This window comes from Podarcis melisellensis (assembly GCF_964234715.1).
Source record: "Podarcis melisellensis genome assembly, chromosome: 8".
In the NCBI taxonomy this organism is placed as follows: domain Eukaryota; kingdom Metazoa; phylum Chordata; class Lepidosauria; order Squamata; family Lacertidae; genus Podarcis; species Podarcis melisellensis.
Window position 1 is genome coordinate 80,821,262 of NC_138540.1, and position 21,793 is coordinate 80,843,054.

Genomic DNA, 21,793 nt, shown 5'->3' on the forward strand with positions numbered 1-21,793 from the left:
GCCAAGTAAGATTGTCTTCCATAAGCACAGTTTTAACAATGAGTCTGTAAGTGACTGTGGAGGCCAATTCTGAATCTACACGTCCTTCCACAGTGGGAACATTGGCTTCCGGGCGAGAGTTGATCAGGGTGTGGAATTGCCAAGCGAGCCTTTTAAGCACAGAGCTTAAAAATTTATATGCAAAAGTTTAAAAGGCGCAAAGAGATAGGATAATAATATATTAAGGATGGAATAACAAATAAAGTGAATAACGCAACAATAACAAAAATAATAGTGGGGAAAGAAGATCGCACACAGGTGGAGGGAAGAACTGGGCTGTGGGGGAGGGAGGTGAAGGGATTAATTGAAACTGTTAAAGATTGCAATAGGATTTAAGAGATTTAAATTTTCATAAAGATTCCTTAAGGAAAACAGAAAGCAGCAAGAAATATCAAGTAAAGGTATCGGAGAGGAGATCAGTGTAAATGAAAACATGAGACTTATGGTTTTGTTACATATGATTTTATTTTGGAGTTGTCTGTTTATTTTGGAGTTGTTTGTTGTGAAGAATGTATATTATGTGAATAAAATAATAAAGTATGAATAACAAAAAGAAAGGAAGGAAAGGAAATACTGTTTCTGAATGAACAGTACCATGGTCCCCTTTTGCATGTGGTCATCCTGCTGAGGGTGATGTTGGTTTGAGGCTCCTGCTATTTCCCTTTTACCTCCTCTTTCCTCTTCCTAGGATTGTTTGATGAAGGAGTCCGTGATCCGTCCAGAGAACAACCAGGTGATCAACCTCACCACCCAGTATGCCTGGTCTGGATGTCAGGTAAGCGTCTCTGGGACTTGAAAGGGGCTGTAGGGTTCTGCTCACCATTTCCCCCATACCCAAAAACTCGGGATGTTGGTCATAGTAAGATCAGACAAACAGATTTGGGAGGTGCTAAATTAGATACAAAGGGACGCGGGTGGCGCCGTGGGTAAAACCTCAGCGCCTAGGACTTGCCGATCGCATGGTTGGCGGTTCGAATCCCCACGGCGGGGTGAGCTCCTGTCGTTCGGTCCCAGCTCCTGCCCACCTAGCAGTTCGAAAGCATGAAGTGCAAGTAGATAAATAGGTACCGCTTTATAGTGGGAAGGTAAATGGCGTTTCCGTGTGCTGCTCTGGTGCCGGTTTGCCAGAGCAGCTTCATCACGCTGGCCACGTGACCCGGAAGTGTCTGCGGACAGCGCTGGCTCCCGGCCTCTAGAGTGAGATGAGCCCACAACCCTAGAGTCTGTCAAGACTGGCCCGTACCTTTACCTTTAAATTAGATACAAGGGTGGCGCTGTGGGTTAAACCACAGAGCCTAGGACTTGCCGATCAGAAGGTCGGCGGTTCGAATCCCTGCGACGGGGTGAGCTCCCGTTGCTCGGTCCCTGCTCCTGCCAACCTAGCAGTTCAAAAGCACGTCAAAGTGCAAGTAGATAAATAGGTACCGCTCCGGCAGGAAGGTAAACGGCGTTTCCATGTGCTTCTCGCCAGAAGCAGCTTAGTCATGCTGGCCACATGACCCGAAAGCTGTACGCTGGCTCCCTCGGCCAATAAAGCGAGATGAGTGCCGCAACCCCAGAGTCGGCCACAACTGGACCTAATGGTCAGGGGCCCCTTTACCTATACTTTAAATTAGATACAGGATGTTCTGGAGCAAAAAGGCTTGTGAATGCTATTTGCACTTTCCAGAAACAACCGAAGACATTTTTTGTTCCGACAAGCTCTCTCAGCTGGATGCATAGATCTCTGCCATGGGAAGAAACACGGGTGTTTTAGATGTTACCTGCTGTTACTTTTTGTGATGTGTGCAACTGCTTTTTAGCTGATTTTCTTGAATTTTGTATATTGCGTGGAAGGTGTAAATGAGAATCATAGAATTGTAGAGTTGGAAGGTAGTATGGGAACAATGCAGGAATCTTTTGCCCAATGTGGGGCTTGAACCCCCAGCCCTGAGATTAAGAGTCTGATGCTGTACTGACTGAGCCTATCATGAAACAAGCAGGCCAGCTCTCTTTTTCAGCATTCCTTCTGACACAAAAGAAGACACTTGCAGTGAGAGGAATAGGTTCTGACTGGGCGTCCAGCAAAAATGGGGCCTTTGTCCTCTATTTCATCTTGTCTCTCAGTGTGGCGAAAGACAGAGAAAGCATGATGGCGGTGTGTGGGTGTGGGTGTGCGCGCATGCATCTAAGGCTGTGTGCAGACCATTCTAAAACAAAACAAACCGAGTGCCCAGGGAATCCTGATTTATTCACCAAGGAAAGTTTGATTCAGCAACCTAAACGACTTATGCAATTGGAGCAAATTTGCATGTATCATCTTACTCAGCACATTTTTTTCTGCAGTATGATTTGAATTTTTGAATTTCTCTCTTTTGACCAGTTGTGGGACAAAGACACTAACTGATACCTCTCCTCCACTTATAGAATATCTTATTTAGACATCTCAGACCTTTGAATTTTATTTCATTCTTTTTAAAAATATATTTTTATTTCTTTTTGCATACATTTCCCAAACAGAACGTATATCTCATCTTGTACATCATTTGGGTATTTTAGCGTAAGACTTCCATCAACCACGCCTAATGATTTTCAAACCTCCTCTTTTAATCTTACATTTATTGCCCTATTACTTTTAATAGTCAACAACTTATAATCCCTTCTCATAAGTCTTTTCTGTAATATTTCTTATAGTTCTCCTCCTTGTCCTACAAGCTTAGTAAGTTGGGCCTTTGAAATTTCAGCCAGTGTTGCCCATATGCAGTTAAACCTCTCTGTGCAGCTGCAGGCTCTTTTTACTTTAACAAGGGCTACGATTCTGGTTTCTTTCTCCGCTAAGATGCTTCCCCCCCTCCACAAAATTCATAGCAAACTCACGTACACGGGCAGGGCTTGGGGTCCCACAAACTATGGCCGATATTGTTCCACGTAGAATGTGGGGCTCACATTTGCTTCCTGAGCAGGTCTTCGGTTCAGCTACATCAGGGCTGGGGAATTTTCAGGGCTGCATGCCAGAGGCAGGCAGAGTTGGAGGCAAAATTAGGCTGAGCATCAAATGCAAATGTAACCTTTGTATAGTAGAATAGTTTTTACATGCACTCGACCACCCCTCTTTATCCTCCATCCCGACAAGCAACAGGCATGATCAGAATTCAAGGACATATTCCAGTCAGGCAAAGACCCTTGGGGAAAACAGGGAGGTTTCTGTGTCTTGGGGAGAAATTCAAGGGCCTAAGCTATAGACTCCTGTGATATTCCTATAGCAAAAACATCTCCTAATGGTCCGGGGGTAATTGAAAAGGAGAAGCTCCTCCTTCAGTTTTACCTGATTGCCATATCACAAATCTTCTTGTCTGCCCTGTATACCCGAAGGAACATCTCCACCTCCGTCATTTAGCCTGGACATTGAGATCCAGCTCCGAGGGCCTTCTGGTGGTTCCCTCACTGTGAGAAGTTGTCCCATTAAACTTTAATTAGTTTAATGTAAATGCCCAGTGCACTTCCTTCTTTAAAAGTCTCACCACGGCAGAGGATTTCGCGCAGCAGCTAAGAAGGGCAGGAGAGGCAGCATCTTCCCAAAAAGGAGTCCTGGAGCATGCGGTTTGTAAATCAAAAAAAAGGTTTATTTACAAAACACCAAAAAACAACCCTGGCGACGAATCACACATCTCAGCAAAACACACACCCAAAAGGGAGAAGGGGGAGAACAAACAAACAGGGGGACTATTTATACAGACTCATGTTCCTGGAAGCCTAATGACCTCCAGCTGCTCAGTGATTAGAGCGTTTCTGCTACTCTTTTAACCCTTTGATAGCAACACCCCCTCTCGCTCGTAACACTGAGCTGTACCAACCTTAATACAAATTTAAACCTGAACAGAAACATTTATGAGATTGCGGACTCAAAGCTTTTGTAAAACCGTCTGCGAGATTTTCTTGGCTTGGACAATACTTTAGTTCAATTAAACCTTGTTTTACACTTTGGCATACATTTTGATAACGGATATCCAAGTGTTTTGTGTGTGCCTTGAATTGACCTGATTTAGCTAGTTTAATACAAGGTTGATTGTCTTCCCACACTCTGATAGGTAGGGAACATTCTCCAAACAATTCTTGTACCAGTTGCTTATAAAATTCCAGTTCTCTACATATATCTGATAACGCATTGAACTCAGATTCAGTTGAACTTAAAGCTATAAGTGATTGTTTTCTTGATCTCCAACCAATTAGTGCATTTCCAAATTTTATCGCCATTCCTGACACTGATTTTCTATCTGGTCCAGCATCTGCCCAACTGCTGTCGGCCCAACATTCAAGTTGTGTGCTGCCCTCTGCTGATAGTTTTAAGCGAAAGCTTTTGGTAGTTTGGAGATACCTTAAAACTCTTTTTACTCCTTGCCAAGCATGCATTGATGGTTTTTCAGCTTGTCTACACAGCATGTTGACAGCATATGTTATATCGGGCCAAGTCCACTGTGCAATGTGGAGTAGACTGCCTATCGCTGACTGGTAAACCCCGGGATTACAGAACTCTGCCTTTTGCTCAGTTTGAGCATCCTTTGTGTAACTTAACTCCATTGGGGTTTTAACACCAGCACAGTTGTTCATTTTAAACCTTTCCAGCAACTGCTGGATTTTAGCTTCTTGGCTAAGCCAATAGTTACCATTTTCATCTTGCTGAATTTTAACTCCTAGATAAACAGATACATTGCCTAGTGATTTTATCTGAAACCTTTCTCCAAGCTTTGTGGCAAATTGTTGTGCAAGTTTATCATCCTTTCCACTGTATAATAAATCGTCAACAAATATCAAAACTGCTTCTTGTTCACATCCCGAGCCTTTTAGATAAAGACACGCATCTGCTGCGCTCTTTCTGAACCCCATGCTCTCTAGAGCATCGTTTAAGCAGGAATTCCAATTACGGGCGGACTGTTTCAACCCATAAATGGATTTGTGTAGGCGCCAGACCTGGTTTGGCTTGTCTCCTTCAAAACCTGGTGGTGGTGTCATATAGACTTCCTCCTGTAAGTCTGCATTTAAATAAGCCACATTGACATCAAAATGAAACAGCTTATTTCCCTTCTTAGCTGAAGAGGCTAGAAGCATTCTTAATGACTCCGATCTTGAAGTAGGGGCATAGATTTGAGAATAGTGAACACCTTTGCGCTGCGAAAACCCTTTTGCAACTAGCCGGGCTTTATATTGCAACTCTTCAGTAGTTGTGGGCTTTAAACGATATACCCATCGACAACCTACAGCTTGTTGCCCTTTCGGAAGCTCTGTACTTGTAAACACACCGAGAGACTTCATTGAAGCCATCTCTTTTTCCATTGCTTCCTGCCACTTTACGGCTTCTGAGCTTGGAAGCTGTTGTACTTCCATATAGCTTTCTGGCTCACACTGTGCCATATTTACGTATACACTTGTCACCTTAAACCGCTCTGGCGGCTTGCCCTTCGTGGCGCGTTTTGACCTGCGCAATTGCTCCTCTTGTGCCCCCTCTGACCGTTGGCTGTCAGAATCTGTCTCAGACTTTATATCTGGACGTGCCTCTAGGGATAAAGACCTCCGTTTAGATACCTCCCTTGGGCTTGGTGTTGCAGGTGACCTGCTTTGCTTTTGCTGTCTGCTAGGCCTACTGACTGCCGAAGTTGGAGCACTCCTAGATTCTGGCTTTTCTACCTTAGGAGAAGAACCTCGTGCCTGATCAGAATCTGCATCTGAACCATGTGCACCATCCCCTTCTGGCTCATCACTCTCTGGACTTTCTTTCTCAGCATGAATGCCTAAATCATCTCTCAAAATGTCAGGGTTAGCGTGTAAGTGAGTCCATCCGGACTGCTCACAAAAATCAGCGCTCCTACTGAGGACCACTCTTGTAGTATCCCCACCTGGGTCCACAAACCTCCAAGATTTGGCATGTGGTTCGTACCCGCAAAAGATGAGTTTCCTAGCCCTTGGACTTCCCTTTTTCCTTAACGCTTTTGGGATAAGTACATAGGCTTGAGATCCAAACACCCGAAAGTAATTAACTTTGGGCTTCTTCCCATATAAAGCAAAATAAGGCGTAGTATCAATTACCGAATTATATACTCGGTTCAGAATATGAGTAGCCGCCTGCCAGGCTTCCGCCCAGTAACTCTGAGGAAGTTTAGCATCAAACAACATAGAGTTTGCCAACTCTTGCAGAACCCTATTTTTACGTTCGGCCACGCCTCCTTCTTGGGGGGAATAAGGTGTAGACAGACGATGCTTAATTCCCTTTTTCTTAAAGAAATTCTGCAACACAGACCCGGTAAATTCTGACCCTCTGTCTGTCTGAAAAGCAAGTACTCTAGTACCGAATTCAAGTTCTACCGCATGAACCCAATTTTTAACTGTTTCTGCAGTATCTGCTTTTGTTTTGAGAGGAAAAAACCATGTAACCTTTGTTTTGTCATCCGAGAGACACAGTGCATACTTCGAACCTCCCATGCTAGCAACAGGCATTGGGCCACACAGGTCCATATGCACAAGTTGGAATACTTTGTCAGATTTCCTATCTGAACTGGGATAGCTGCATCTATGAACCTTCGCACTTTTGCATGCAGTACAATCCAAATACTTAGTACATTTGTTCAATTTGCACCCTTCTGATAATTCAGGTTGCCTTTTAACATACTGAAAATTAATATGCCCTAAACGGCGGTGCCATAAATGAACACAAGAATTATGGGTAGGCGTGTTCACACAACCAGCATGAACCTGTTCAACTTCATCTGGACTTGTCTCAAAATAATATAACCCATTTCTGCATTCCACCTGCAAAAGAGATACGTTATTCTTTGAAATAGTGCAAACCCCATTTTCAAACACAGTTTTAAACCCATTTCTATCAAGTTCTGACACAGACAAAATACACCCCTTCAGTCCCTTTAGCACGTAGGCATCAATTTCTGTTTGCAAACAATTTAAGAACACTGTGCCTACAGTCTCTAAGGAACGTTTAGTTGAATCTGCCATTGTCACAACTTTAGGGGTTTGCAAATGTCTGCAATTCTGCAAACGTACACTAGATGGCGCCACCAGGTGGTGAGATGCACCACTGTCGATCAACCAGCGTAGATTGCTGCCTTGGCCACGCCCTTGCATCAACGCCATTGCTGAAGCCATGTGCTGTGTGCTGTGGGAGTAGCCACGACCTCCTCCTCTTCTTCGACGTCCCCTGGAACTCCTTGTCTGGTAACTAGGGGTAACGGCCTTGTTGCTGTCTTGACCAGGTTCACGTGTGCTATTCCTGATTAGATGGGAAGGGGAACCACAGCGAAAACAGTGTCTAGCTGCAAAAGCATTTACTGTGTGCTCAAACTCAGCATCAACACTCTTAGGCACAGCATAACTCCCCTTTAAAGACAAACCTCTTTCTCTTTGCCTTTTATCCTGTTCATCCGCAAGCCGAGAAGAAATGTATTCAAGGGTTAATTCAGTTGAAGGCATAGCTTCCAAAGTTAGAGCTAGAGTCTCATAGCTTTTATCAAGAGAAGACAACAATATGTATGACTGCTGCTCCATAGAGAAAGGAATGCCCAGCTGTCTTAGTTGATTAAAGGCAGACACCATTTTGGCAATATGTTCTTTCACACACGCTCCCGGTTGGAGACGTAAATCAAACAAACATCTTGTAGCATGGATCTTGGCCCCCGCAGTGTTTCTGGAATTTAACCGCTGCAGAACCGTCCAGACCTCATGCGTGTTCTTTAACTCAGAAACATAAGGCATTTGCTCTGGTCCCACTGCCAAAACTAGTAGACCTTGGGCTTTCCTGTCGCGTTTCTGTGAAGCTGCTGCTGCTGCTTTGGCTTCTGCAGACGCGTCTGCAGCTGCCTGTAAAGGCGGTGCTTCAGTACAGCTCCACAACTCTTTTGCTTGCAACCAAACCCTTACTCTAGCCTTCCAATCTTGCCAATTTTTCCCATTGAGTCGCGTAAACGGGACAGTAAAACTTTCCTGGGACTCTGCCATCCTCCCTGGGGCTTAGGAACGATACTCACACACCTGTAGACCGTCTCCCAGCTGCTGAGGTGGCTCCTTGAGGAATCAGACGTCTTCCAGCGAGTACAAACTGCGCAGTGCCTCTTTAAAACTTTTCTAGGCACGTTGCAGGACTCAAGCTGCTTTGGAGGCTTTCGTTGTCGGCAACCGCTTCTGTCTTCACTCCAGTCCTTGCATAAATCACTCTGAACTGCTCTCCTTATCTCCTTCTTGACGTACAAACATCCATAACCTGTCCCATTAAACTTTAATTAGTTTAATGTAAATGCCCAGTGCACTTCCTTCTTTAAAAGTCTCACCACGGCAGAGGATTTCGCGCAGCAGCTAAGAAGGGCAGGAGAGGCAGCATCTTCCCAAAAAGGAGTCCTGGAGCATGCGGTTTGTAAATCAAAAAAAAGGTTTATTTACAAAACACCAAAAAACAACCCTGGCGACGAATCACACATCTCAGCAAAACACACACCCAAAAGGGAGAAGGGGGAGAACAAACAAACAGGGGGACTATTTATACAGACTCATGTTCCTGGAAGCCTAATGACCTCCAGCTGCTCAGTGATTAGAGCGTTTCTGCTACTCTTTTAACCCTTTGATAGCAACAGAAGTGAGGTGACAGGGAACCAGGCAGAGGGCCTTCTTGGTAGTGGTGCCCTCCCTGTGGAATGCCCTCCCATCAGATGTCAAACAGATGTCACCTTCAAAGGGGCTACCTTTGAAGGTGACCCAGAAACTGCAATTAATCTAGAATGCTTCAGCTAGACTAGTGACTGGGAGTGGCCGGCGGGACCACATAACACTCCCAATACGTTTCCGAGCACAATTCAAAGTGTTGGTGCTGACCTTTAAAGCCCTAAACGGCCTTGGTCCTGTATACCTGAAGGAGTGTCTCTATCCCCATTGTTCAGCCTGGACACTGAGATCCAGCGCCGAGGGCCTTCTGGCGGTTCCCTCGCTGCGAGAAGTGAAGCTACAGGGAACCAGGCAGAGGGCCTTCTCAGTAGTGGCACTTGCCCTGTGGAACGCCCTCCCTTCAGATGTCAAGGAAATAAGCAGCTATCCTATTTTTAAAAGACACCTGAAGGCAGCTCTGTTTAGGGAAGTTTTTAATATTTAAGGCTGTATTGTTTTTAGCACTCAATTGGGAGCCGCCAAGAGTGGCTGGGGAAACTCAGCCAGATGGGCTGGGTATAAATAATAAATTATTATTATAAGCAGATAAACAACTATTTGACTTTTAGGGGCGGGAAACATCTGAAGGCAGCCCCGTATTGGGAAGTTTTTAATGTTTAATATTTTATTATGTTTTTATATATGCTGGAAGCTGTCCAGAGCGGCTGGGGCAACTCAGCCAGATAGGCAGGGTACAAATGATAAAATTATTCGTGTTATTATTCTTTCCAGTTGGTGACAGAAAATTCGGTGCGGTACTTGAGCTGCGCCAGCGGCAGGAGTTTCCGCTCGGTTCGTGAGCGCTGGTGGTATGTGGCCCTCAGCAAGTGTGGGGTGAGTCTCATGACGCCCGCCCACTCGGGTTTGTGGCTCTGTCTTAGTTCCCTAAGATCAGAATGACTTTTGACTGCTCTCTCACAGGGCGATGGGCTGGAACTGGAGTATGAGATGATCCTCACCAACGGCAAATCGCTTTGGACGCGGCACTTCTCGGCTGACGAGTTCGGTGAGTTCCCTGCTAGTTCACGTCAGGTTTGCAAAGTTCAGATTCTAGGAATCTGAAATCCTACAGCACGTTTGCCGAGGCTTGACAGAGAGAGTGTGTGTCAGAGTGGTTAGACTACTGGGCTAGGAACTTAGAGACCAGAGTTCGGTTTTGCATGCAGGTATGAAAGCAGGTATGATCGCCGAAGAATTGATGCTTTTGAATTATGGTGTTGGAGGAGACTCTTGAGAGTCACATGGACTGCAAGAAGATCAAACCTCTCCATTCTGAAGGAAATCAGCCCTGAGTGCTCACTGGAAGGACAGATCGTGAAGCTGAGGCTCCAATACTTTGGCCACCTCATGAGAAGAGAAGACTCCCTGGAAAAGACCCTGATGTTGGGAAAAATGGAGGGCACAAGGAGAAGGGGACGGCAGAGGACGAGATGGTTGGATAGTGTTCTCGAAGCTACCAGCATGAGTTTGACCAAACTGCGGGAGGCAGTGGAAGACAGGAGTGCCTGGCGTGCTCTGGTCTATGGGGTCACAACGAGTCAGATACAACTAAACGACTAAACAACAACAACAACATGAAACAGCATTAGCTTGCACCTGTCAGGCATCTCTCAGCCTAAACTACCTGATGTTGAGCAGGTGACAACAGCCATCAGGCACCCAGACAGGCAATTCTAGTTCCTCAGCAGCAGCAGCAGCCCTCACACAGCAGCGATAACCTTGAAGCTCCAGACTGGAGTGGTACAAGGCAATTTCTTTCATCTCACAAATTCCTTTGATCCACAAACTTGCCAAGGAACTGATAAGGTTCATTACTGAGTCATCTGCAGTTCAACTGATCACTCTTCTTCCCAGGCTGAGAGGGAAAAGGGTGAAAACAGGTTATTTATTGGGACAGAGTTATTTTCGCAGCTGTTGTTAAAGTTGCAAAACAACAAAGCCAGGGATGGAGTGGTGGAGAAATTTATGAAACTACAATAGGATATCAGCTCCGCCCAAGGCATGATGGAGAACGGCAGCAACCGGGAAAAGATAGATAAGAAGAAGAAGAAGAGTTTGGATTTGATATCCCGATTTATCACTACCCTAAGGAATCTCAAAGCGGCTAACATTCTCCTTTCCCTTCCTCCCCCACAACAAACACTCTGTGTTTGTGAGTGGGGCTAAGAGACTTCAGAGAAGTGTGACTAGCCCAAGGTCACCCAGCAGCTGCATGTGGAGGAGCGAAGACACAAACCCGGTTCACCAGATTACGAGTCCACCGCTCTTAACCACTAGACCACACTGGCTCTCATATAACGTTTTACAAGAACAGAATAATTGCCACACACAGGAAGAACAAGGGTATAGTCTGAGTGCCTCTCTAAATGTAAATCATTTAATGTGTCAACATGAATGGAAGTTATTAATATTACAGTTGTTGTATAAGGGATTATTGTTTTGATCGGAATGCAATTGAAATGAATAAGATTTTGGAACGCAGAAATAAAGAAAATCATCAAACAATCAAATGTAGCACACAGGAGGGGCGCACCTAAATTATATAATTAGGTATTTGAATGATTGGTCTTTGTACTTGTATTATAATTTGGCATTGTTGTAATGAAGCTATTATTGGATTATAATTGAAAATTAATAAAAATTATTATAAAAAAATAAGGCAATTCCCATGTCCACTGTTGAATCTGCTGTCTCCTTTCTTCTCAGGCATCCTGGAGACAGACATAACTTTCCTGCTTATCTTCATCCTGATCCTCATCATCTCCTGCTACTTTGGCTGTGAGTACCAAAGAGTCCCAGTCTGGATGCAGTTGGGTCAACGCTTCCTGTTTCTCATGCAGTGTGACTTATTTTGAGAGTCCCCAGTGCCCATGCAGGGACGCGGGTGGCGCCGTGGGTTAAACCACAGAGCCTAGGACTTGCCGATCAGGAGGTCAGCAGTTTGAATCCCCGCGATGGGGTGAGCTCCCATTGCTCGTTCCCTGCTCCTGCCAACTTAGCAGTTTGAAAGCACGTCAAAGTGCAAGTAGATAAATAGGTACCACTCTGGCGGGAAGGTAAACAGTGTTTCTGTGGGCAGCTCTGGTTTGTCAGAAATGGCTTAGTCATGCTGGCCACATGACCCGGAAGCTATACGCCGGCTCCCTCAGCCAATAAAACGAGATGAGCGCCGCAACCCCAGAGTCGGTCATGACTAATGGTCAGGGGTCCCTTTACCTTTATCTTTACAGTGCCCAGGCAAACGGGGCATCACTCTGTAGAGAGGCAGGGGGGAGTAGCCCCTCCAATCGGTGTTGTGACGGAAAGGCTTGACAGCGAGGAGGGGGAGCTGCGGGGTCAGGTGTCTCCAGAGAATGATGGGACGGCGGGCCTTCGCAGGAATATGGGCCATGGCAAGTTCCCAATATTACCTACCGCTGGCTCCGGAAGAAGAATTTCTAAGAGAAACCCAATCTCCAATGAGTCCCGGGTAATGAAGTGAGGGAGAGAGGCCTCGTTGCTGTGTTCCGCTGGGCAGCGAAAAGCCAAGGATACTTTTGCCAACGGCCCCCTGGTCTCTGTGTCTCTCTGTCTCCGTGACCCTCTCTGTCTCTTCGTTCCCTCCTAGATCTTTTGAAGGGACGGCAACTTCTCCACACCACTTACAAGATGTTCATGACGGCGGCTGGGGTGGAGGGTGAGTCCTAGGCAGGGAGGGCACATTCTGGGGAGGAAAGCAACCCACCAAGTTGCTGACACCAGTGTCTGGGCTTTGTTTCTGTTTTCACTTGCTTATTGATTTGGCATTTATTATAGCCCACCCTTTACTGTGTAGTTCCAAAGGTGGTTTAATATACATAGGGTGCGTTCCAGTTAAACTGTGTACTGTCTCCTGCCCCCAAAGGCTTAGGGTTGTGCATTCAGGTTCGGAGTTCACTGAAATGCTTTTGGCAGGGAAAAAGGGTGTCGGAAGGGATGGAAGGAGAGGCCAAAAGATGGGGATTGGGATTAGATGGCTGATACAGTTGGAGGGGACGCGGGTGGCGCTGTGGGTTAAACCACAGAGCCTAGGACTTGCAGATCAGAGGGTCGGCGGTTCGAATCCCCGCTACAGGGTGAGCTCCTGTTGCTTGGTCCCTGCTTCTGCCAACCTAGCAGTTCAAAGCATGTCAAAGTACAACTAGATAAATAGGTACCACTCTGGCGGGAAGGTAAACTGCCTTTCCGTGTGCTGCTCTGGTTTGCCATAAGTGGCTTAGTTATGCTGGCCACATGACCCGGAAACTGTACGTGGCTCCCTCGGCCAATAAAGTGAGATGAGTGCCGCAACTTCAGAGTCGTCCGCGACTGGACCTAATGGTCAGGGGCCCCTTGACCCTTTACCTTTACAGTTGGAAGACAAAGAACAGTTGCCAGGGATCAGGAAAGAGACCCTGCAGGAAAGAGACCCCTCCATCCTCTTTCTGCCTTTGCAATTGCACAACACTTGCCACCTGCTGCATTCTCCTCCCTCCCTTTTTCTTCTTCTCAGTGCTCAGCCTGATGTTCTTCTGCATATATTGGGGCCAGTATGCGAGCGACGGCATTGGAAACGGCAGCCTCAAGATCTTGGGTAGGTATGAAGGGGGAATACAGTGTGAGCAGGGCCACATAAAAGTTGCCATCTTGGACGTTGCTTATCAATTACAGTCCTGCAGCCGTTCAGAAGGGAAACAATGAATGTTGTTGGCCATTCCGTATCGTTCTTTCTAGTATGTATCCTAGGGTGTATCCCTTGCCCCTTCCTCGCTGATCCATTATTTAAAGGCCATATAAAAATCCTGGGCCACTTGGACCCTTTTGATTCTCATATTCCAGAAGAACCCTGTCAATGGCCTGGGCTTAACTCCATTTCTCCTTTTCTCTCTTTCTCCTTCCTTCCTCCCTCTAGCCAAGCTCCTTTTCTCAGTCAGTTTCCTGATCTTCCTCCTGATGCTTATCCTGCTGGGGAAAGGATTCACTGTCACCAGGTACCAGCATGACTAAAGGGGGACAGATCTTCCAATGAGTCAGGGTGGGATGGGGCTGTATTGCCTAGTGGTGAATAATTGGTGGGAGGGTGTGGGGATCCATAAAGGCTGTGATTGACGGGTGAGTTGCTTCACTTGCAAACACGGATAACTGAGACTCGGTGCCATGTCTTCCAAAAAATGAAAAGCAACTTTGTGAGAGGGTCGTTCGGTGTGGAGAAACATCCTGCAGGCAAGATGCTTCTAGTCATAGAATTGTAGAATTAGAAGTAACCATGAAGGTCCAATGCAGGTATCTTTCGCCACACATGGGACTCAAACCCATGACTCCAAGAGCAAGAGTCTTGTGCTCTGCCAACTGAGCTATCCCAGCTCCTATTTGTTCTCAGATCCCAAATTCAGATGCAGTTCAATCACACATTGGCAAACTCCGGGTTTGAAACCTCCAGGTATAGAGTGGTATATAAATTCAATCAACCAACAGACAGACAGACGGACAGACAGACAGACAGGAAGACAAACTCTGGTTGCAAAGTTATAGTGGATTAGGAGGTCTTGCGTTACAAACCCACTTCCCCAAACTACTGGTGGCAGCTGATGGAAAAGTGCACAGGGATAACACTTCTCTGACACAACATTGCCTAACCTCCCAGCAAGCAAACCAGAGGTCCCATTCATTTCATACATTTAAGGTGTCATAATACCACTTTAAGCTAAGAATTCTGGGACCTGTAGTTGGTTAAGGGTGCTGGGTGTTGTTAGGAGACTCCTGTTCTCTTCCCAGCGCTACAGTTCCCAGAGTTCCCTGAGAAGAGGGATTGATGGTTAAATCTCTCTGAGAATTGTAGCCTTGCAAGGGGGACGGAGGGTCTCCCAGAAATCCTCAGCACCCTTAACAAACTACAGCTCCCATAATTCTTTGGAGGGAAGCAAGTGTGCATGCACACGAAAACTCATACCAAGAACTAACTTACTGTAGTTGGTCTTTAAGGTGCTACTGGAAGGAATTTTTTTTGTTAAAGTGGTATCAGGGTGCTTTAAATGTACGATAAATAGCTGGTGTCATCTAATCTCTCTGCAAACAAATCAGGATGAAAGCTCAGTTTAAACAGCTTGTCTGCAAGTGCCCCAAAACATTAAAAACAAAATTAAATAGACTGCACCACAGAGACAGCCGCTAGATTTCTGCAGGCTACACATGCCCCCTACTGGTAAAGCCCTTAAAATGACAAGCTACGTTCTGTGTACACACCTCCTGTACGCTCTGCGTTCAAAGTGCTCCTGCTGCCGGTCAGGGAAGTGATGTACACACCATGTTAGCAGCAGTGCACAAAGCACATGTATCTTGTCTCATACTTTATTGAGTCTCTCTAGTCCAAGGGTGCCTTGTCCCCGATAAGGTCAGAAATGGGGAATACTTCTGTTTGTGCCCACGTCATGATGTGATGTTCAAAGGGAAGGCAATAGAGGTTGCAATGGGACACAGAGGAAGTGAAGCAAACTATTTCGATGTGCCTTGCCCATTTAGAGCCCAAGGGGTATTTTGAGGGACAGAGAGGGCAGGACAGGCAGGCCTAAAACAGTCCAGGCCTGTGACACAAATTAGCATCTGGACAAATTGTGATGCTGGTCAGAGAATCATTGGCATTGCACTTGGCTTATAAGTGACATGGGTTTGTTGACTGGGGGAAGAAAGAGGAATGTTGGAAAACTGAGCAGTCAAAAGATTTGCAGTTGAAACTTTAGGAATGAGAAGAGTACATTTAGTGCGGATAACATTTACAGGGGAGATTAACAACAACAACAACAACAACAACAACAACAACAACAACAACAACAACAACAACAACAACAACTTATTATTTATAACAACAACAACAACTTATTATTTATACCCCATCCATCTGACTGGGTTTCCCCAGCCACTCTGGGCGGCTTCTAACAAAAGTTTAAAAGTACATTAGAACATCAGTCATTAAACACTTCCCTAAACAGGGCTGCCTTCAGGTGTCTTCTAAACGTCAGATAGTTGTTTATCTCTTTGACATCTGATGGGAGGGCGTTCCACAGGGTGGGTGCCATTACCAAGAAGGCCCTCTGCCTGGTTCCCTTTAACTTCGCTTCTCACAGTGAGGGAACCGCCAGAAGGCCCTCGGCGCTGGACCTCAGTGTCCGGGCTGAACGATGGGGGTGGAGACACTCCTTCAGGTATACTGGACCGAGGCCGTTTAGGGCTTTAAAGGTCAGCACCAACAGTTTGAATTGTGCCAGGAAACGTACTGGGAGTCAATGTAGGTCTTTCAGGACCAGTGTTATATGGTCTCAGTGGCTGCCCCCAGTCACCAGTCTAGCTGCCGCATTCTGGATTAGTTGTAGTCTCTGCATCACCTTCAAAGGTAGCCCCACATAGAGCGCATTGCAGTGGTCCAAGTGGGAGATAACTAGAGCATGCACCACTCTGGTGAGACTGTCCGTGGGCAGGTAGGGTCTCAGCCTGCGTACCAGATGGATAAAGGGTATTGGGAGATTTGGGGTGTGGGGCAGTCATTCCTTCTTCCCCCAAATCCTGGCTCATGGCTCCCTGTTTTGCAGGGGTCGGATCAGCCACACCGGCTCTATCAAGCTTTCTGTGTACATGACGCTCTACACTATCACTCATGTCGTGCTCTTCATCTACGAGGCTGAGGTGAGTGTCTGTTTACTCTTGTAGCAGCTTAGATGGAGCCAGTGTGGTGTAGTGGTTAAGAGTGAACCGGGTTCGTTTCTCCGCTCCTCCACGTGCAGCTGCTGGGTGACCTTGGGCCAGTCACACTTCTCTGAAGTCTCAAGTGCAATATTAATAACTTCCATTCGTGTTGACGCATTAAATGATTTACAGAACTACAAGTGAGGCACTCAGACTATACCCTTGTTCTTCCTGTATGTGGCAATTATTCTGTCCTTGTAAAACATTATATGAGAGCTAGTGTGGTGTAGTGGTTAAGAGCGGTAGTCTCGTAATCTGGTGAACCGGGTTCGCATCTCTGCTCCTCCACATGCAGCTGCTGGGTGACCTTGGGCCAGTCACACTTCTCTGAAGTCTCTCAGCCCCACTCACCTCACAGAGTGCTTGTTGTGGGGGAGGAAGGGAAAGGAGAATGTTAGCCACTTTGAGACTCCTTAGGGTAGTGATAAAGCAGGATATCAAATCCAAACTCTTCTTCTTATCTATTTGAGAACCTCACTAATCTAGGCCACATCTACACCATGTATTTAAAGCGCTATGATGCCACTTTAAACAGTCATGGCTTCTTCCCCCAAAGGATCCTGGGTGCTGTAGTTTGTTAAACATGCTGCCCCAATTCCCCTCATGGAGCTATAGTTCCCTGAGTGTTTTAACAGTCAATCCCTCTCCACAGGGACCTCTGGGAATTAGTTGAATACATCCCTCCTGTTACGATAGAGGTGTCCACATCCAAACACCTTCCCAAAATAGGTCGCAGGTGTGATGAGAATGGCGAGAAGAGTAGGGCTCGGCGATATCTGGTTTTCAACATCAAGATCTATCCCCAGCTAAACATCATGATATGACAATGTCTGAAATAAGGGTGGAGCTACGTTAGAGGCATTGGCTGGCTTCATGGTTTTTCCTGCATCATGATTTTTGCATTGTGGACATACACACACACACAGAGAGAGAGAGAGAGAGAGAGAGAGAGAGAGAGAGAGAGAGATTAGCAATACAGTGGTACCTCTGGTTGAGAACCGGATCCATTCCAGAGGCCCATTTGCAACATGAAAAGCCCGCAACCTGAAGCGCCGTATCTGCGCAGGTGCGCGGTGTGATTTGGCACTTGTGCGCATCCGCAAAGCGTGATTTAGCGCTATTGCACATGCAGCGAAACCCGGAAGTAACCCTTTCCGGTACTTCTGGGTCGCCGCAGGACGCAACCTGAAAAAACGTAACATGAAGCAAACGTAACATGAGGTATGACTATATCACTATATTGGCAGGTCAAAAATTACGAAACCGATATCACAATACAGACTTCAAACCGCTTTTGGATGATGTATTGATATCTCGCCCAGGCCTAGAGAAGAGGGCGTTGCAAGTCTCCGTGTGCTTAGAGGCGTGTGGTTCACGTCCCCAGCTGTGAATTTTGTTGCGGCTTGTGCAACTCTAGCAATCGCATCTCCCACCCACTCAACCGCTTCCTTCCTTTTCGGCCCCAGTTCTTTGATCAAGCACAGGTGCTGTACACTTACGAGTCGCCGGCTGGATACGGCCTGATCGCCTTGCAGTTTGTGGCTTACATCTGGTTCTGCTATGCCATTCTGATCACTCTCAAGCAGTTCCCGGAGAAACAGCCCTTCTATGTGCCATTTTTCGCTGCTTACACCCTCTGGTGAGTGGATGTAGAGGATGTTAAGGAGGAAGGAATCTAACTTGGGTGGGGGGGCTGGACCTCCTTTTCAACCCGAGGGCCACTTCCCCTTTTGGACAGCGTTCCAGGGGCCACCTGCTATTGGTGGTTGGGGTCAGAGGCAAAAGAGGGAGGAGCAATGGATGGAAATTTTACATTTCTACATTTGGCTGGTTGCTAAATACACTCACAACACCCATCTCTTATCTTGTGCCCAGACAAACAAGAGGCATTATTGGAGTTCATGGGAACATTCTAGCCAGGCAAAGACACTCAGGGAAGGGAAAGTGAGGGGTGTGGCCAGGGAAGAGTTCAGAGGGCCGCATAAAGAGGCCTTGAGGGCCAGATTCAACCCCTGGGTTTGAAGTTCCCCACCCCGGTCTAAGGGAATGTAACTGATCACCCCGAATGTTCCCTCACTCTCAGCTGGCCAAAGTCAGGACAGATGTTTGCCCCTCGTCCAATGAGTGGGCCGGCCATGCTACATAGGTGAGATTTGAAGAAGGAAGACAAGGGGGTATGCTGGGCACAATGCAAATGTCTGGCACAACAGAGGCTGCTTTTCCAAGGGGTAAGGAAAGTTCTGCAGAAGCTACAGTTAAACAGAGTATTGTTGGAGTCAGTGGGGAGAAAATGTGTGGGGAGCACATCCTGAGCAGCCCTCTTTGTCTCTCGCAGGTTCTTTGCTGTCCCAGTCACTGCGCTTATTGCCAACTTTGGCATCCCCAAGTGGGCACGGGAGAAGATAGTCAACGGGATCCAGTTGGGCATCCACCTTTATGCCCATGCTGTATTTCTGGTAAGAAACTGCCAGCAGCCTAGAGGATTCCCCCATTATCCTGGCAGTTGCTAAACTCTTGGGGCCAAACGACGCATTAAGACACCATTGACCGGGTCTCCCGACTTCTTACTTTGATATACTGAAATGCAATCTGGGGGTGAGGGGAAGATAGAGATGACCTTTGAATCGGATCCTGTTCTGTGAGCCCTTTTTTTCAATTGAAGCCACCCCCTGTAAGCTGATTTGCTGCCTGCAGATGGAAAAATACAGGGACCCACGCCTCATACATTTTTCTCCAGGGTTGGGTGCAAGGAAAGATCACACTTGCAGGCCTCTTGGCGTGCATTGATGGGTTCTGTTTTTGGTGTTTGTTTTAGGTTCAGAAACCAGTTGTAACTCCCTTGCATAACATGCACTCATGATATCTACTAGTACAGCCTTTGCCAGGTTGGTGCCCTCCGGACCTTTCGGACTACAACTCCCATCAGTCCCAGCCAATATGGCCAACCGCCAGGGATGATGGGAGCTGGAGTCTAACAACCTCTGGAGAGTGCCCACGGATTCCCCATTCCTGCTGATACCATCAGCAGTCAATTCTGCCTTCTGTTATAGACTGCTTCCATTTGGGGGTCAATTCTTGACGGAGCCTCTTTCATGGACCAGTTTTTTGGAAGTGTCCTCCTACATTAAGTGTGGGTGGAGATGGAGCTGAATATCCCTGCTGAACTCTACCTCTCAGCTAATGTATCTACAAGTGTGAGGACTAGAAGCTCGCTTCTCTCTCTCTGTTTTAAAAAGGGGGCAATGCTAGAGAAATTAAGAGAGGAAGCAGATGTGTTTTGCCTAGAGCAGGTGTGTCAAACTCCTAAGAGACTGTGATCTACTCCCAGTATAAAAAAACTGGAAGTGATCAACCCATTGTCATTGGAGGGAGGAGGAGCGTGCATGGGGTGGGTGGATTGCCCAGAGTTCTTCAGTTTTTATTTGTTAACTTTCGGTAAACCTTATTTAATCCCACAATAGATAAGGGTCCCACAATCTACCAGGATCAGCTGGGGATCTACCAGTAGATCACGATCTACTGGTTGGGCATTAAGGGCCTAGAGGAAATGCAGGCAGCTGAGCTTCCGGGTCCATCCAGGCCTTGGTCCTCCACTCTCGTTGCTTCCTCAGATCATGACCCGGCCCTCGGCAGCCAATAAGAACTTCCCGTACCACGTGCGGACATCGCAGATCGGGATTGTGGAGGAGGTGGCGTCCGGGGCCAAGTTCCCGCACCACGTCTACGGCAACGTGACGTTCATCAGCGACTCGGTGCCCAACTTCACGGAACTCTTTTCCATCCCACAGAGTACCGGGAGCAGCTCAAGCAATGTGAGTGCTCAGGAGGTTCCCTGTTTCCTAACCTTCCCTTCTTTCCCCGGTTTTCCCTTCCAGCACTTCTGCTAATGTCCTCCACGGAATCTCTGGAAGAGGATGCATCTCTCCTCTGGATGGCAGCTGGATTCTGGAGGCAGAGGTCACTCAATCTCCCTAGAAATCCGCCCACTCCTTTGGGAGGTGCAGGCTCTGCTTCCCTGGGCTCTGCACATTGCTTTTATATCCCACACTGTTTTTTCCTCCAAGGAGCCCAGGGAAAGTGCATGGATTTCCCCTTCCTCTTTGAATCCCCACAACCACCCATCTGGTGAGGGGCTCCAGGAAGGTTCTCCTGCTGTTTTCTCCTCTACAGGCCCCTGCCCAGCTGGGGCACCAGGCCTCCGGCAAAGAAGCCTGTCTCACTGCACAAGAAATCCCAAACTTGCCACCTGATGGAGCAGCCTCCCTGTTGCTTCTGCTTCAAAGCATTTTGCCCCCAGTTACACCCCCCAAATTTCCCATCAGATGATGGTCCTAAAATCCTGCCCACCCTACTTCACACCCTTAAACTACCTGGCCTCCGTACTTCCTCCATGCATCTGGTTTACAAAGGCTTCCAGCTGACAGATTTGTGGGTTTAAACCAAGCAGGCAGATCTGGTTTACTCCCTTCCTCTTGCACGAGGCTAGGTCTGTGCTACTCATGAACCGCCATGCTGAGTGCAGCTCCCCAACTGTGCATTGTGGCTGGCCAAGAACTTGCCCATCCTGATTCTTTTCCCCCATTTCATTTGCTGTACTAGAGAAGTGGCGAAAAAACAGGAGGCTTCTAAATCTCACCGTGGGCTGCTTTATGTGGCTTGGGTGCATTTCTGAGTTGCTGTACAGTTAAGGAAGGGAGAGGAATTGGATTCTTTTTGCACGTAAAGGCGAATTTATCGAATTCTCACTCTCAGGCCACAATACACAAACATAAATGCAGCCATTCTTCAAAATCCACACATCTCCTAATTCTGCAGTGCTGTTCTCCAGCCAAGTAGCATATCTAAAAATGCGTACTACTGTAATGCATACATAAAAATGCACCTACAGTGGTACCTCTGGTTGTGAACTAGATCCATTCCGGAGCCCTGTTCGCAACCTGAAAATGCAACTCACGCGTGCGTGGGTCGCGATTCACCGCTTCTGTGCATAATGTCATTTTGCGTGTCTGTGCATGCGCGAGTGGCAAAACCTGGAAGTAACCCTTTCCGGTACTTCTGGGTCGCTGCGGGACGCAACCTGAAAAGATGTAAGCTGAACTGAACGTAACAAGAGGTATGACTGTATTTAGGAGGGGAAATACAAGAAGACATTATATTAGGGGAAATTGTTTTGCCAAAAATGAGTATATTGGAAGAAATTCAAACTAATATGCGGATGAATTTTCAGGAGTACATATATATATATATATTTGCTTTCGTAGATTTTCACGGGTACAGGAATGCAGGTTTTGGTGTCCTCGGGTGTCTTCCCGTGTAAAAGTTGGGGTGTCTAGGCGACGTTTCG

General features: G+C 46.8%; 1 protein-coding gene and 2 long non-coding RNA genes across 3 annotated transcripts in view; 2 read left to right on the forward strand and 1 right to left on the reverse strand.

The window, feature by feature from the left end:
• Window positions 1-21,793, reverse strand: part of LOC309376272 — a 152,813-nt gene that overhangs the window by 57,509 nt on the left and 73,511 nt on the right. The window lies entirely within an intron of this gene.
• TMEM145 (transmembrane protein 145) overlaps window positions 1-21,793 on the forward strand; it is a 41,421-nt gene that overhangs the window by 16,453 nt on the left and 3,175 nt on the right. Inside the window, exons 4-14 of the mRNA XM_081922161.1 lie at window positions 728-814; window positions 9,448-9,549; window positions 9,637-9,721; window positions 11,422-11,493; window positions 12,323-12,391; window positions 13,226-13,306; window positions 13,625-13,703; window positions 16,296-16,389; window positions 17,916-18,088; window positions 18,785-18,905; window positions 20,061-20,261. Coding sequence (XP_081778287.1) covers window positions 728-814; window positions 9,448-9,549; window positions 9,637-9,721; window positions 11,422-11,493; window positions 12,323-12,391; window positions 13,226-13,306; window positions 13,625-13,703; window positions 16,296-16,389; window positions 17,916-18,088; window positions 18,785-18,905; window positions 20,061-20,261 — 1,164 coding nt within the window. The remainder of the gene's footprint in view (window positions 1-727; window positions 815-9,447; window positions 9,550-9,636; window positions 9,722-11,421; window positions 11,494-12,322; window positions 12,392-13,225; window positions 13,307-13,624; window positions 13,704-16,295; window positions 16,390-17,915; window positions 18,089-18,784; window positions 18,906-20,060; window positions 20,262-21,793) is intronic.
• LOC309376267 lies at window positions 20,380-21,696 on the forward strand. The gene is made up of 2 exons (XR_014171135.1): window positions 20,380-21,339; window positions 21,579-21,696. It is a non-coding gene; the product is annotated as an uncharacterized lncRNA (long non-coding RNA).